The 17,428-nt window shown below is 28.3% G+C and overlaps 2 protein-coding genes across 2 annotated transcripts; one reads left to right on the top strand and one right to left on the bottom strand.

Moving 5' to 3' along the window:
* Window positions 1–4,364: 4,364 nt before the first annotated feature.
* LOC145335002 (uncharacterized) lies at window positions 4,365–17,262 on the top strand. Its single transcript, XM_080180659.1, has 14 exons — window positions 4,365–4,450; window positions 4,714–4,779; window positions 10,076–10,157; window positions 12,754–12,827; window positions 13,162–13,251; window positions 13,487–13,523; window positions 14,013–14,060; window positions 14,274–14,299; window positions 14,811–14,899; window positions 15,186–15,258; window positions 15,603–15,653; window positions 16,013–16,102; window positions 16,566–16,699; window positions 16,994–17,262. Exons 1-14 carry the CDS (start codon window positions 4,386–4,388, stop codon window positions 17,026–17,028), a joined length of 960 nt encoding a protein of 319 aa, XP_080036785.1. The 5' UTR covers window positions 4,365–4,385; the 3' UTR covers window positions 17,029–17,262.
* Window positions 5,165–8,451, bottom strand: LOC145303957 (uncharacterized). The gene is made up of 5 exons (XM_080145625.1): window positions 8,238–8,451; window positions 7,866–7,969; window positions 7,579–7,755; window positions 6,698–6,868; window positions 5,165–5,513 (listed from the first exon to the last, which is right to left on the bottom strand). Exons 1-5 carry the CDS (start codon window positions 8,376–8,378, stop codon window positions 5,273–5,275), a joined length of 834 nt encoding a protein of 277 aa, XP_080001751.1. The 5' UTR covers window positions 8,379–8,451; the 3' UTR covers window positions 5,165–5,272.
* Window positions 17,263–17,428: the final 166 nt, after the last annotated feature.

The following is a 17,428-nucleotide window of genomic DNA, read 5'->3' as shown; positions in this document are numbered from 1 at the left end:
GCTTCGATACTTATGGATGTTGTCGTCCATGTTACTTTCCTAGGTTTCCACAATAATTTTAGATTTGTATAATTATATACAGATTTTATATTACTTCATATTACGGTCAAAATTTAGTTAACTAAGAAAATCTGCAAGATTTTACAACTAATCATATTTCTTATCCCCGACTGTTCTTATTTTGTTTAATTGTTATTTTAGTTTCCCCTCTGACGAAAACATGACTCTTGTTCTTACCCTTATCTTTTGAGTCTATTTCATTATGAATAGAAATGTCATGAGATGGTGATACAAATACATTATTAATACATACTTTAATCTAAATCATTTCTCTCATTTAAAATAGTTTTCGTTATTTAGAATTATGCTTTTATAATTCATTTTAACTTTCCTTTAATTATTATTTTAGAGTCAATTAATTATTCCTAAGCACCTTCAATTTTCCCTTTTGTCGTATATATGTTTTCTAAGTCACAAATACGTGAACTCTATTGCTTTCTAACAAAGAGTAACTATTTTTATCGTTGGCAAATTTAAATTTTCTCCCTTACACTAATTCTGTTTCTGATGCATATTCTTTGTTTTTACCCAGTTAGTGGTATAGGAGTAGATATACTCCATTGCGTTTCCACTCACTCTAGTAAAAAAAAGTGTCTCTTAATTGGTAAATTGACGCGCAATCTATTTGATCTCTACACCCCCCTTGGCTGTATAACCACATTTTGCACGCCTCTACATTTTTTGTTAAAATTTTCTTACTATGTCGGATTTTATCTGTGAAAGCTTGCCTAAGTTTTATTAAAATTAGTTTGTATTTGGCTGTAGTAGGTTAGTCAGTCAGATTAGCATCTAACATGCTTGTTATGTGATTCTTATTTCAGTGAAAGCATTTTAATAGGACACTCTTCATCTTTTGTAATATTTTTAAAGCGATGCTTCTCTATTATTAAAGTCGGTCAGGGTCAGTTAGCTATTTTCATTAATTTAAGCTGGTTTTAACTGTCCTATTTATTTTAAACTTTGCATATTATTCCTTTAACAGTTAGGTACGATTTAGAAAGCGTAGCAACTCTAAATCGTCCAATTACAACATGCTGATTTTTAACTTTTTAACAACAAATGTTTGTAACTATTTTATAATTCTCCAACTCCGATCCTCTAATTTTTGTAATACTGATTTCTATTAACACAGAAACGAAGAGAAAAACCATAATCAAGTCTCGCTTGAAAATGCCAGTGTTTGGCAACCACATATAAGCCAAAAGGAAATCGTTGTTTCTAACTTAAAAATTCGTACGTAACAATTATTGTATTGCATAAAAGTGTCAATACGGGGTTTAATTTAAGGATTGATAGCGGCTGCCGAGCAATAAAGAAAAACACAAAAAGTAAATAAACAATTTTAGCTCTATTTCTACATTTTAGTTTACGTTAGAAGTCTTTCATAAATTGTTGATTGTCTTTAAGTGACATTTAAAAATGTTAATGTTCAAATAATAAGAACAAGTATGTCCATAAATAGCAAAATAACAAAAAGTTTTTTATTAAAATCTTTAAACGTTTAAAAGTTTGTTCAGTATTTAGTTAATGTTATAGTCCAACATACCACAGTTTTTAAGTAGCCACTTATGGTTACGTTATTCCAACTAAGATTGTAAATTGTTGTTTTTATTTTATGCTAAAATGTGGAGATAAAAAGTATATTTTTTTTGTATTTCACAGATCATTAGGAAAATGTATGAATAGAGATTTTATCTTTCACAAGTTTTTATGTTTGAACAAAAAGTTTAAATGGCACTTATTGACCACTACTGGCTTTATTATGCATATTTGAATACTGGATCAGTTATCATGATTGAAATTGAAACGATTTGAATAACAAACACTTTGACATTAATAAAGCGTTTAATAGCATAGGAAAATAAGAATCTCTAAATTTTTTAGATATTTTTTGCTGCCAAAACCAGCCATTAATGGCAGTTTGTCTGCTTAAATTACCAATGTTAAAATCATAATGTTCGGCATAATATGCCATTTTCCAAGTACTTATTGATTTATAAAGTCGATTTAATTTATGCCAGCAGTTAGCTGCAGTAACTATCCTGACTTAAATGGATAACATAAAATAAGAATGAAAACTTCGTAACACCTAAGCTATGAAATCAGACGGCAGAACAAATGAGCATAAGACTTGTAAAGTATTAGAATCTAATAAGCATAATATTGATTTAAATTAAAACAAAATGTTATATAAATTTGATAAAAATTGCTTTAATTATTGATTTACTTACATTGTTAGGACTTGGTTAATATTATATAGATGCTTCGCTTAAACTTATATACATTAAATTGTTCTAAAAATTATTATTCCAAAAAGATGAATATGATAATTTGTCCAAAAATCAGCATGTTCATTTGTATGAACGTACAGACTTTCTGGTAAAGATTATGAAGTTGCTACGCATTTTATATCTTACCTAACTTTTTCTAACATAAAAATCATTTATTCAGTGACAGATTACGAAGCAGTACATACAATACTACACTGCTTAGTACCTGGAGTACTTTACAATAATTTAAAAGATTCATATATCAAATTCTATGAAAAACAAGTAGAATCATCATGCAAAGTTTGAAATCAATAGGACAACAAATTACGATATTTGCTATCCATTACTGACATGGGGACCGACTTAATTATAGAAAGCTGTGCTTTTAATTTTAAAAATAAAAAAGGTTAATGTGAAGAGAAGTTTGCATATTTGAATTTAAAAATTCTTCATTTATATTTTTATACCTTGATATTTTTTGCCGAATTACAGGGTCTTTGTTTTATTTTTCATATAATAGAAATAACAATCAAGTAAATAAGGAACAATAAATAATAATGCAGTTATTATATAGAAAAAAACTTAAGACATATTTGGTAAATATAACAATCAAATAACCATTAGATATATCAGGCAATACCAAATTGTAGAGAATTTGCTGTAAGCGTTTGTTTGCTGGAATCTGTTGTAAAAAATAGAAGGTGATGAAAATGTATTTATTTGTATGACCCTGTTAATTTAAATTGCAAAAATTAGAATTGCACTTTAACCTCTGTAGGGAAAGAAAAAGTCATGCCCAATTAAATGCCCATTCAAAAAAAGACAAAATTTGAAAACATGCTCTATCACACACGAACACGAAAAATGTAATTTCATTCAAATTTTAAATGTCGCGCATTTTTCTTAGAATTTTTGGCATTCAGAACATTTTTGTGACATCTTAGTATAGATATAATAATTGGAAATTGCTACCCAGTTGAAAGTGAAAGGATTATGTTGACATCTAGTGTTCGTAGTTTATATGAAATGGTCAGACTTGATATAGTTTTGACGGTATTCTATTATGAGTTCAAATCCTGTCCAAAATTAACCAGAAACCAATTTCTATAATTAAACAAAAATCTTCCAATTATTAGCCACTTGTCGAAATAATTGTATGAACAAAGTTTAACAGGTTATATATACTCACTTTTAAATGGCTGCTACTTAACTACTTTTAGCCGCTTTTTATGTTATATTGTGTCTACATAAATATATATTATTTATTACTTTGGACAATATTGTCATCATATATTCTATCTAAATGAAAAGACTCTTTTATTAAACTGAAAATTCAATGGAATGAATGGGATTAGGTAAATATTTTTTCATCTTTAGAATTGCCTAATTATGTACATTTATTTTGCTCTGGGGTAAAGTAAATATACAGGTGTGCCTTCACTTATACAAATGTTTATATATTTACTTTAATAGCGAAAGGCACCAAAACTTTAAATTGAACTGCCCATGCACTTCACAATTAGCTTTACATCTCACCTCTAAGTTTTTTTTTTAATATGAAAAACTCAATGGGTGTAGCGGAGGCACACAATGAAACCGCAAGAAGCAAAATAATGCAGAGTTCAAAGGATAGAACAATGGGCGATAAAGTAATGTGTATCTCTATGTAGTTTTGGAGTAAACTAACAAAAGAACACATTTATAAAACTTTGGGTACCAGTGTATTTTACTTTCCAATTTCCCCTCCCACTCTGAAAATAACTACAATTTTTATCTGTCAGGAATTTCACGGTAATTGACTTTCTCCCCTCAATTTAGATTTTTAATATCAAAGACACTCTGCAAGTTTCTTCCTGTCCTTCTTTTTTTCCTTACACGCTTTACTTTTTCTCCTTCCATTCAATTACATCTCCTCCCCATTTTCCCCGTGAGTAAATTTACTTTTTGAATTTTTCTTATTCAATACTTATCATTTATCTCGCTTATTATGGAATTCTGAAATTTCATTAATGACAAATATCTTTTTTTTCAGAAATATATTCGTATGAACTGAAAATGTGTTTTGGAGACGATAGTTCAGAGAGTGAACAAGATTCTGTAGATCGTAGCATGACTAAAAGGTAAACCCCAAGATAATTACAAGGATTATATATTAGATTATAAACATAGTTTCCATATGTATGAAATTTTGGGGGGAAGTAGATTAATTTATCTGGCATTATTCTGTAATTTCCGATCAGGATTAAAGATTTATAATTTTACTATAAGGCTTATTATATTAGGATAGCTGTATGTGAGTGGGTGTTGTGACCTACTATTTTCTCAACAATATTTGTGCCATTTTCTTACTCTTGAATAAATTCTAACAATAAATTATTTTTAGAAGTGATTGTAACAAATGTGTAGACAGAATAAAATCACCAAACAAAATAATTCAGCTTTATAACAAGTAAGACTTTTTGTATAACTTTGGTCTGTTCGTTCGTCATATTGACTAACGGTTGAAAATTTTTGAGGTGATATAACTGTACCAAAGTATATTACATATACACTGCAGGTTTGTCTACAATATATGTTCCGCGCTATTAATAATAATTTTACTTACTTTATAAAGTGTATCATAAGTAACCCATGTAACGTCATAAAAATGAGGGATTATCCATCTCTTTTTAGGGATTTTCTTTCCAACTCCTCCTCTCATCTACCTCATTTTTATGACGTCATTTTTTAGACACTTTGTAAAGTTACAATAATAACCAACTTTAACCGACTGAAAAAGCGACAATAAATACTTTTGAAAAATAATTTTAATAATGACTATAAATTAGAGCATAAAACACATGTTTTAATTTTATTCTTCTTAAATATTGTCTTACTTCATTAAAAAAATATGCCAAAGAATTAAAGTTAGAATAAAGTTTTTTATTTAAACAATATTTTTTTTACTGTAACTTTTCTCTCTTTCTTAGCCTTTTAAATTCTTTTTCAGAATGATATGTTGTATACAGTTCTTGATCATATGCCTTATTCTTTTTCCATATGGTTTCTTCAATTATATCAAATCTATAAAATGTACATTTCTTAGTTCTAAAATGAAATGTCCATCTCATGCAGAATGGTGCATAAACACATTTTCCATGGCATATTAGTTCAGTTTCTGCTTCAAAAGATCTTGATTTCACCCTAAAACAATCAAAAATTAATTAATTAATGATTGTCTATGAGATGAACCTAGTAAAAGTATCTGACTCTGATTATGACGAAAAAAAAATTAGCCAATGAGAGGCCAGTATACACTGTAATTGACCAATGGTAGAACTAATAGTGGCCTCTCATTGGTTTTTTTTTTTTTACATAATAATCAGAGTCAGTCACTTTTGCTAGGTTCCTATGAGACAATTGTTCAGTGAGTAAGGGAGGGGACAATGGATCGAATATTCAATTTCTAGGAGTCTCAGACTTTGGGTACTGGCTAAAAGGGAATGTGCAAGAATTTAGCAGTTTCTGACTGAGTTTGGGTACTAGCGTAATGAAATGCCGCTACTCGCTTTGTTAGTTTTAAATATAGCAGACGGAGAGTAGTTTAAATATAAAAGTTAAGAATACATGGCTCCCTCCCATACTTTATTTCACTCCCATCTCCCCTCTGTCCTTTTTTATAGCAGAATATAAGGAAAGAGAGAAGGGAGGTGGGGGCAAGGGAAATAAACAGGCAAGTGTCCGGGGTCATATTCTTGCCCAGCCAGCAAGCAGTTGGCCGAGTACAATAATCTTGTAATATAAAAATCACACCATAAAACCTCAATATATTTCATTAAAAACAAGTTGTGATTTCACTTTACATGAGGGTATGGAAATCTATTATTCTGTTCATATCCCATGCCCCTTGCCTCCACCTCTCTTTTATCTTTCCCTATCATCTGGAGAGTTCCAGGGAGGTTTTTCTAGTAATTAATTACAGAATGGTTACGTCAGTCTGATATACTGGTAATCTAATTTTCAAATGATTGCTTTTTTTTCTTGGAACTTTTTTCTTAGTTTATAGTTTACTAAATTTAATTAACAAACCATTTACAATTTCCTCCAAATTTTCTGGATTAATCTGGATTTCATGGTCTTTCTTTGAAATCTCTTAAATTGAATTATTTGCCCATTGTCCCCTCCCTTACTCCATGATAAATATTATCAAATTTAAAACTGTGTATAGCAATGAGGGTTCTTTTAACTGAAAAATATTCAACCATTAATAATGTTACTAGTAAAAAATATTATTACTAGGACAAAATGTATCAACGAAAAAGAATAAAGTATCTTAATTGGCAAATAGTTTTTCTGCGGATAAAACAATCCTCTATAAAATGTGATACCTTGTTTGCACAGGACCTTGTATTTTATAAACATATCTCAGTTTTAAATTTTCACATCTTGGGTCGTTGAGAGGCCCCCAACTTGAAAATTCATCAGATACCGTTCTCATAATAAAGTTTTTACACTTATGTTCCCGTTTGTTAACTTCAAATCCTTGGCAAAAATTTCCACTGAAACAGTTTGATTCAACATTAATATTTGCTGTATTAGAACAGGTTCATATAATCTCTCTTTCATCATGTTCTAACAATATTTCAAAAATAATATGTTTAACAATACACGCCAGGCTACAATTGAATCAAGACAAAAGTAAGTGCCGAGCTCTGGGACCTATGTATGGTGAAATTAGACATAAAACCTTGATGATTCCAGGTAAAACCAAAATATTTCAGCAGGATCTTTTCGAAAAAATTAGATTTGAAAATTTCAAATTCAATTTTCATCCCCTAGGAGTTACCGCATAATCATGACAAGAAAACGAAGATTATTTTTTAAAAATTTTAAACATAATTTTTATAAAACCTCTCTATATATGATTTATTTAAGGCTGAATTTACGTGACCTTAGCATAGGAACTGATAAAAATGACAATTAATTAACTCCCTTCAGGAGTGGTTTTATTAAGTACTTTATAAAAGCAAATTTGTTCAAAATTTTAATTAAATAATCTTTGCTTTTCTTGTCATGATCATGCGGTAACTCCTAGGGGATGAAAATTGAACTTGAAATTTTCAAATCTAATTTTCTCAAAAAGGTCCCGGTGAAATATTTTGGTTTTACCTGGAATCATCATGGTTTTATGTCTAATTTCACCATACATAAGTCCTAGAGCTCGGCACTTACTTTTGTCTTGATTCAATTGTAGCCTGGCGCACATAACCTGTGAACTTTGCAAGGGTAAGCACATTGGGAATATTCATTATGAAAATCATCTTTCTTCATAGTAATATATTTTGTATCGTAAAGTATAGCTTCTTTTTGCACAATACAAGTTGGAGATAATCGTTTTTGTATGTAGCAATCTTCCTTTTCTGTACCAAATTGTGCCAGAGCTTTTCTAAAAATATATATTTGTTGTATGACTGTATCTCCTTTGGTTCTAAAATTTTAAATCCTAGTCTTCTTTTTAAAAGCCAAATTTCAGTAATCATTATAGAATTTACTTACTTATTCAATTCAAGAATTCTAGCATTATTTGCTTTGCCTCTAATTCCAGTTGGTGTACCAGTCTCTGGGAATATCACATCTGGATTGGAGTAATAATTGATAACCTAATCATATGGAACATTTATTAATCATATTATCTGAAAGACACTTTGTCTTGGAACCTTAATAACCATGTGCAGCCTTTCCTGAGAGTTGTAAGAAAAAAAAATAATACTGTATTTTTATATACCTATTTTAGAAATTGATGTTACTACTAATTTAAAACAATATGCTTCAAGGAAACAAAGCAAATTAAAGTTGTTTAGTTTTATGATATAACATTTTATGAGGAAAAAAATCACAAATTTAAATTATGAAACATTCATACTTAACCTTTTGATGATCTTGATAAGGATAAGCCATAATTGTGTGGTAACCAACTTTTGACTTGCCTTTATCCAACAAAAGACCATTAGCATCTTTATATTTGGATTTCTTATTAATATTGTCTTGTTGAGTGTGCCCAAGTCCCATGAGATGACCAAGCTGGTGAGCAAATGCTTGGTTTTCTATTGCACATGCTTTTACTACTCCAATTATACGTTTACCTACATATTATTCACACCTTGCAAATTAATTTAATTCATATCTCTTAACTTAAAGCGTTAAGGTGTAATGATTGATTTCTTTAATTTATAGAAACTTTATATTGGTCCTAGAAATGTTTAATCTATACTTTAAACAAAAATATTTTCATAGAGGGTTGGGATACAGAAGCTGTAATAAAGCAATGAAATTGTATTTTATAATTTTGTTAACAATTAAATATTATTGAGTTTTTTTAATAACTTGTCAGTAAAAAATAGATTTAGAATTTAATTTCCTTGCAGATTAGATTATTGTTGTCTCAGAGCAAGAATATAATAACTACATCATTGTTTTATGATTTAAATTTGCAAGTTCCTTGATCAATGTTATAAGAAAGTGTGACACCACAAGCATCAGGATCATTATTCACAAATAAAACAGCAAAATCTGCTGAACCAATCAGTTTAACAGAATTTTCTTTCATTACTGCAAACTGATAGATTTGTGATCTAAGGCTGTTTGTTTCATGAATTGTTGTCATTTCTGTGCAAAATATTTTTACTTGGAGATTTACTTTAGAATTTTTATATCCTTGATTTGTCTTGTCAATAATCTGGTTAAAAAAACCTTCTAGATCTGGTGTGCTTCTTGCAAATTCTGGGGTATAATATATTTTTACAGTTATAGTAACTTCTTTTGAACCTTTGGAAGGGAAAAGCCATCGTATAAATCTATTACTGCCTAAATATGAAGATTTTTGTATGGTACTAATCTCTTCTTGTTCAGATGTTGTAATTGATCTTTTTATCCTTTTCGGATCTAATATGAGACATTTCTTTTTATTTATCCTTGCAACATTCATTCTTTTTAGAGTATGAATGTTAGTTCCACAATATTCAAGGAAAAAGAAATCTCCTGAGTCTGTAGAAATATCACCATGCATTCCACCATTTTCTTTATTAAAATTGATAACTGCTTCAGCATGATTGTTTCTGTAATAAAGGGTATCATTACTTCCTCCAACAAGACTATCAAAGACTAAGCTGCCATTTATTCCAGGTATTTCAAGGTGCTTGGCTCTATATGATTTCATGTTTGTTCTAGTTTGTCTGCAGGTGTCTATATCTAGGCCAATACAACAGGGAATACTACTCCTAGAAGACTCTTCTTCGAATATTTCCTCAAAGAGAGGAATACTCTCAGATATATCTAAACAACAAAAATTGTCTTAATTTTTTAAAATTTATCAGTATATTAAAATTAATTATAGTTAAATGACTATAAAAAATCAAATATTTGCATTTACTATACCTAACATGTACAAATAAAGAACAAGTCTAAGATTCAACATGATAAAGATTACTAAATGAAGATCAATGTCAAAAATAACACTTGAGTATGATTTACTTTGTCGTATAATTTAAAAGTACAGCATATATTTAATGTGTTAGAATGTAAGTATTTTTTTAATTTGCATAGTCAATATCCTTATAGCTATGTAATTATTACTGTAATATATTATTATACAATTTTCAATGAAATATTTATTTTTTTCCTGACAATCATAACTAAGTTGTAAGCTGTTATTTACTAAACCACTCTTTGATATTTTCCTTGTTTTGTAAATTATATGATTTTTTTAGGAATGGATATAATTTATGTATTTACCCAGATGGGAATGTATCTGGAACAAGAGAACCTTACAATCCCTATGCCAAGCTCGAGGTAATCCATTAATGATTAGTGATGATTATTTCTGACATTAGCTTTTAAGAAATGGATTATTTTGTTGTTGTAGGTCCAATAGACTATTAGGAATATTACTTCCTTCTGCTTTTAATAGTTAAATATAACTTATTGCGATTTTAAATATTGAGAAAAAATCTGTCAAAAAATGAAGTTGATGTGTGCTGGAAAGTATCTTATTTTGAAAAGTCATTCATGTGTTTGTCTGTTTGCTTAGAAAATTGACACAAAAATATTTAGAAGCAAAGCTACTTCGCTGTGTCATTATCTTGCTGTATGTATCAATCTAACAATAGATTTAAAAGAAGTTGTATCAACTTTTTTGCTTTTTGTTTAAGATAGCTAGCCGGTCCTTTCAGTAAGTAGTAGATGTAAAATTTTTCATAGAATTCAGATATGCAATCGGTTTTTTTGTAGACCTCTTATTTTTTAAGTAATTTAAGTTTTTTAAAAAAATAATTAAATCGGTTTTAAGGTACAAAAACGCAACAAAATAAAAGAAGAAAATAGCCAGTATAAACAAAAATAGTAAGATCTTTAATTTGACACCTTACTTTTAAAATTCTGTTGAGTAATTGTTGAAAAAATCTATTTTTTTAACCTCGGTTTAATCAAAACACTAAACCTAAATATTTTCTCATACAGACATAAAAAATATGGGTTCATATATACCATTAGAATGAGAAAAATAATATGAATCCATTGTAAGCAAAATTGAAAAAGTTTTAAAAAATTGTAATAAAAAATAGAAAAAATAAAAAAGTTATTTTAAGAATTGTAACTACTAAACTAGCCAATCACAAATCACAAAAATTGACGAATCGGGAAGCTTAATCTATAAAATTAACCTATAGAATTGCCAGAAAAAAAGGAGAACGTTCATACAATATATACAATAGATACTACAATAAATATAGTGATATTAAAGAACATGTAAAGAATGAAAAATTATGAACAAATATGCATCAGTCTGTTTATAAACTTCAAAACAATGCAGTTAAAAATACATTATTGTTTCTTGTGTTTAAAAAATATCTGCTACATTGCATTGTCTTTTGTTTAGGTTTTGTTCAGGTTTGGTTCAAGCTAACCCTTTAAAGCCGAAAATTATGATTCTTAAAATAAACTTATTTTTTTTATTATAGTTTTATAAAACTTTTTCAATTTTGCTTAGAATAGATTCGTAATATTTTTCTGATTCTAAAGGTATATATGAACCCATGTTTTTTTATGTCTGTTTGAGAAAATATTTAGGTCTAAAGTTTTTATTAAACCGAGGTTAAAAAAATAGATTTTTTCAATAATTACTCAACAGAATTTTAAAAGTAAGGTGTCAAATTAAAGATCTTACTATTTTTGTTCATACTGGCCATTTTCTTCTTTTATTTTGTTGCGTTTTAGTACCTTAAAACCGACTTAATTATTTTTTAAAAAAAACTTAAATTACTTAAAAGATAAGAGGTCTACAAAAAAACCGATTGCATATCTGAATTCTATGAAAAATTTTACATCTACTACTTACTGAAAGGACCGGCTAGCTATCTTAAATAAAAAGCAAAAAAGTTGATACAACTTCTTTAAAATTTTTTCATATTACCCTTGATTGTTTTTTCAATGTACTCTTTTCTTCCAAAAGAAGTGTATTTAATAAAAAGTTGAATTGTATTTAATGAGGAATGAATCCAATTACTTATAAATCAGATAGTAATTTTTATGGAATGAGAGAACCTTACAATGCATATCATGAAAGTATTTTTGTACAAAACCTCTTATAAAAATCTATAAAACAGATTCTTACCTAAGATTGCATGAATTAGGAAACTTTCAATAAAGTTTAAGAAATTTGAATTTAAAGGAAGTGTGTATGTAAATTTCTTATCTGATTATCAAATCTTAATATTTTCTAAGCACCTTTTACTATACTGATCAACCAAAAATGTCATAGTAACAAAAATTTCGAGGAAAAGTACCTCACTGTCTACAAAGGGATGAATCTCAGAGGTTATTTAAAATGATAATATCCTTTTTTATTATGTCGGACAATAAATAACCCACTACTTAGGATATTTAGATTACACTTTTATGAGACTGTTTATAAAGAAATTTTGCACCTAAATTATTTTCAAATTTGCAATTAAAGGTGGGTGAGAGGTGGGCCAACTGAAGTTACTTGGTTACTAATAAATAAACCTGTTTTTAGCTTTGTTATTGTATTTGATATTAAATAAAAAATATTGCTTAGTTTATCAATTTCTAAGTAACTATACATTGGTGGTTAAAGGTAAGGATTATGTTAAAAGTAGACTTAACCGTTAGGAAAAATAGAGAACTATGTCAAAAAGTTTAGTTTTATCTATAGACGGAGAAAAAGACAATTAACTGCACATCTATATACTTCGGAAAAATTTCTTCCAATCTTGAATTTAGTACAAATCAGTGAAAAGCCGTTTTTTAAGAAAGTGAGAGCCCGTTTTGCCCTATCTTTGAGAGTGGGATGATGTTAAGGAATGATAATCTGATGATTTAAAAAAAAATTAGTTTACAAAAGAAGAAAACTGCATATAACTCTTTTTAGGTATTAACAGCTGACAGAGGGGAGGTTATATTTCGAGGAGTTGAGACTGATCTTTTTCTATCAATGAACTCTAGGGAATGTATGTGTTTGATTTTTATAAATGTATTTTATATTTTGTTCCGATTCTCACAATCTTTACATGGATGATTGCTATCTGTAATTTTTTTTTTTAACATACTTTAGTGCCTATTCCCTTTAAATGATTAATCAAAATAACACAGAAATACAAGTTTGAGACATTTAACTTTATTTTGTGAAATTTATGCAAAAGGTTATATTGTACATGATCTCAAGTTGAATTAACATAAAAAAATATAAGGAAATTTTTTACCATAAAAAGAGTTTATTAGAATAACAAGAGGATAAGTTGTTTGTATGAAAAGAATAAAAACACATTATTTAAATCAGTGGTAAGCTTGAAGGTGTTCCAGATGCAAACCATGAGAATGTAATATTTATACAAATTGTTCATGGACCTTATTTAGCATATAGATCAAGGAAAGAACTCAAGTTGTAAAATTTCGAATTTATTAATTTAAAACAAGAGAGGCCGCATTTAAAAGCACTTTAAAGAAAGGCTGTTCACTAAATTTAAGTTTTTTAAAGAATTTTTTTTAACCTTGGGTAAAAAGCATTACCGTACCATTACCGAATGACTTTCATGAACAATAATAGCTTTTTTACCTTAGATAATTTTGGTTGAACAATTTAATTGAGTTTCTGATGTATACAGACGATACGCTTACCAGGGCTGGCATATTGCATTAAAGGTAAAAGTTGTTTTCAATCTCTACAGCATTTTCCTTTTCAATATTTGCTGATATTAGTTTTATAGTTGCAAGTATGAAATTAAAGAAGACTAAAAAAAGATTTATTAAAACAATGTATTTTTTATTTACAGTATAAGTTCACAATAACAATGATTTCTAAAACCTTTTGCTTCAAGCTGAGTAATAGTTGAGGTTCTTTTGATTTAAAAGCCATCATTTTGACATTCCATGCGACATGTAGATGGAAAATATTAAAATAATCCGTCTGTTAAATTAAAAGATTTTTTTAGAATTCCTTCTAAAAATCTTTACATAATTCTTGAACATTTTTTTCTGTGATACTTCGTGAATTCCTAAATTAATTTCCAAACTTTATATGTATGGGAACCGCCTTAATTGCAAAGATTATTTTAATAAATCTTAATACATTATTTTTTTAAAATTAAGATTATTTTAAAGAATAATAATACTTAATTTTTCATGATTTAGAAAAATGGAAAAGTGAAACCTGGACGTGATACCTGGCACCCTTTTAGGAAAAATCAAATACCAATAATTATTTTTCGTAGGGAAAATACCTTATATCTGGCTGAGTGATTATCGCTAGTTTTCATCATTATGCTTTTACATCCAAATCTAACATAATTGCACACAGAAAATCTTTGTTTTAAGAAGAGAACACATGTAAAATTATTATTTTATAGAAGAAGCCAACGAAATATGATTATTTGATCTATTGATTTATTTAGGCAGAAAGCAATCCTCTTCCTTCACAGGTATACAATATATATTTTGTAAATTATTATAAAAACGAAGCTTTCTACAATTAATGTTGGTCCGTATGTTCGTAACTGATAGCTTTGATGGTTAGTTGTAGCATTTTTAGAATTGTCCTATCGACTTTAAATTATGCATGATGATTCCTGAAACAGTTAATTATAGAAAGCGTAACATCTCTGTAATCAATACCAATTTTAAATATAGATTTTATTTGTAAGATCGATGTTTGTTTTACTATGTTTCTAAAATGGGTTTTCTGATGAGGATTAGAATTAAACAATCGCAATATGATTTAATGATAAAAAATTTATATCTTTTTTAAACATATGTTGAAGTATTATTCTGTTTATTGAATATTAAAAGTGCAGTCACTTTATGTTTGTCAATATTCGTCTGTACGTCTGATTTGTTAAGTTAACATTTTATTGATGTTTTCATTTATCCACAATGATTGAATTTTTTATATTTAATAAAAATAAAAAATATAAATACTGACTTATTAAACAGGCCTGGAATGAAGAAAGATTTACCACGTAGATATCTGGTAAACAGTTATGGTTTTAGACTAAGTTTACTTCCTACACAACAAATACAAGGTTTCACATTTTTATTTAATTAACCATAGTTTCTAAGGTTGCGACCTCTGGAGTAATGAAGTTGACTGAGACATGTTTTCATACATACTGAGGACACATTATGATACAATATTCTTTCTTCTAATTACATCCTTATCGTTCATTTACATTGAAAAGTAAGAAAATCTGTCAAATGTTTTGTTAAATTCCAAGTGCTCTAATCAATTTGTTAGAAATTTTACGATATATAATCTTGATAGATATGTAGTTGGTCTAACAGATTTTAATGGGAAAAAACTAACTTAAGGAACCAAAGATGATCTCAATTCAAAATATTCTGTTCTTGAAATTTCTCCAGGTCCTTTTCCAGACACAATCAGGTAGTTGCTAGAGTTTAGAAGCCAAGCTTAGATACATTTAAGGTTTATCCGTCAGTCTGTAGGCATATTTCCTTGTAAAATAATTCTTATAAATTCTAGAAAGCGTAGCTACCAAAAAATAGTTATTAGTAAGTATATATTTATAATTAATTAATAATATGAAGATTATATTTTGGTTAGAGATAGCCTCACAGATTAATTTTTTTTACCGGAGGCAGAAATTTTTGGGTAGTTCATTTCAATGTACAAAGAGATTAAGAGTCTAAACTATATTCAAAATTTTTAGAATCTATAACTTGAATACTTTTTGCACTAGCTTGAATGTAAATGATATGCAACTCTAGGTTTGAAGGAGTAGAAACCAACAAATATCTGGCTATAAGCTCAACGGGAAGGTAAAGTTTGGGTTTCTTTATTACACTTTATATATATATGTCCGTTAAGCTAGCAAAAAGTTGCTTCAAATGGATAATTTAATTTTAGCATGTTAACATGTCAATATTATTATATTATTATTTTTATTTCGTAATGTTTTAAAATATGTATAGATTTGATTTATTCATTGATATTAATTATGTTCCTGCATTAACCTGTAATGTGTTTAACTTCTTTGCTATCTCACTACTACAGTACTTTATTATCTCGCTAATCCTCTATTTTATCTCTCTCTACAAATGTCTGCCTTATGTATATCTTGTGTATCTTATTGTTTCCAAAAGCTGTACTACAATTAAACTTAATCATCCTTGTTTAGAGTGTATTCTGAGTCCAACTTGGAAAACCATGATACACTATTTGTGGTACATAAAAACCAACTTGGACACACAATTATTATGCCTTTCAGGTACAATGTTATAAGATAAATTTTGATAGCCCCGAAAGGTTAGGAATAGGATAAAAAACTACCTCATCCCCTTATTTACAATTTATTTTAAAAATGAAGGTGGGGGGGGGGGGGGATTCAGTTGTCAAGGGGCACTGCTAATTGTTTGAAAGTACTGAATCCTAATATAATTTTAAATTGTCAAAATTGTCTCCTGCTAAAAAATCCCTTTCAGTTTACTTTTAACATCCAACTAAACTCAAGGTTGATCACATTATTTTCTTCTTTTTTTAGCAACATTTTCTGCCTTTATAGTACTACAAATTTCTTTGTTTTTACCTATCTTTTAATATGTAAATTAAATTAATATGATTTATGTCATTTAGACTGAAGAGGGTGCAATGTCCACCGAAATATATTTCAATAAAAAATAACTAGGAAGTATCTAAAACTTTTTCACTCAGTGAATTTATCAAAATTTTAGATCAGCACATCTGGGATGGAAGTTAGGTCTGACAAAGTCAGGACATATAAAATCAGTATTCAAGACAGTTATTCCTGCTAATCAGAAAGCCACCTCTTGGTCATATCAACCTGTCAGAGCTGATACAGATTTAAGTAAGCTTCATAAATAGATTAAAAATTAACGATTATTTGGATTATTTGTTTTAAGAGTAGAGTAACATTATGATTGATTGTGTTTGTAACGCATACCCAAATATATGTAGTACAAAAACATAACCTTTTTTCTTATCAGGGCTTCTCTTCCCTTTTTCCTTACATCATTTTTTTTATATTTCATTATTTTATTTTCTTATTCGTCTCACATATGGCTTTTTCTTTAAAAAGCTTTACTCCTATTTAATTATTTAATTTATCTTTCATGTTAATGTAAAATTATTAATTTCTTAGGTGACACGTTTGCCCATATTCTTGGAGCTGGTTAACAGTTTTTTGTGTACACGCTAAACAAGATATTCAATAAAGGATAGCTCTTATCTGTAATTTAGGCATGTTAGTATTGTTCTATCAATTTCAAACTTGACATGATGAATTCTGTAACAGTACATTCAACTTAAAAGCGAAGCAAGTCTATACTTAATACTAGCATGTAAGAACGTCCTCTTTAAAAATGTTTTTAATTAATTTGTATCAATTGAAAAATATAATTATACATCTGATTTTTGGAATAATAATTCCTAGAACAACAAGGAACAATGATATAAGCGAAGCATCAGTATACTCAATTCCTAAAGATACAAGTAAATCCTTAAAGAGTATCCCTTATTCTAAACAAAATTATATGAAATTTTGTTTAAACAAAAAAATATTTTCTGTTTATTAAGT

The sequence above is a fragment of the Acartia tonsa genome, chromosome 13 (genome assembly GCF_053477335.1).
Source record: "Acartia tonsa isolate MP-2025a chromosome 13, ASM5347733v1, whole genome shotgun sequence".
Lineage (NCBI taxonomy): Eukaryota > Metazoa > Arthropoda > Copepoda > Calanoida > Acartiidae > Acartia > Acartia tonsa.
This window is presented reverse-complemented; position numbering and strand designations above follow the sequence as displayed.

What these genes read in the sequence shown, in the direction of transcription:
- LOC145335002 (XM_080180659.1), top strand. Translation starts at nt 4,386, where the DNA reads ATGTGTTTTGGAGACGATAGTTCAGAGAGTGAACAAGATTCTGTAGAT. An exon ending in ATAATTCAGCTTTATAACAA is followed by an intron (nt 4,780 to 10,075) that starts GTAAGACTTTTT and finishes TGATTTTTTTAG; the next exon opens with GAATGGATATAATTTATGTA. An exon ending in GCAATCCTCTTCCTTCACAG is followed by an intron (nt 14,300 to 14,810) that starts GTATACAATATA and finishes CTTATTAAACAG; the next exon opens with GCCTGGAATGAAGAAAGATT.
- LOC145303957 (XM_080145625.1), bottom strand. Translation starts at nt 8,378, where the DNA reads ATGGGACTTGGGCACACTCAACAAGACAATATTAATAAGAAATCCAAA. An exon ending in CTTATCAAGATCATCAAAAG is followed by an intron (nt 7,970 to 8,237) that starts GTTAAGTATGAA and finishes CCATATGATTAG; the next exon opens with GTTATCAATTATTACTCCAA. An exon ending in AGAATTCTTGAATTGAATAA is followed by an intron (nt 7,756 to 7,865) that starts GTAAGTAAATTC and finishes ATATATTTTTAG; the next exon opens with AAAAGCTCTGGCACAATTTG.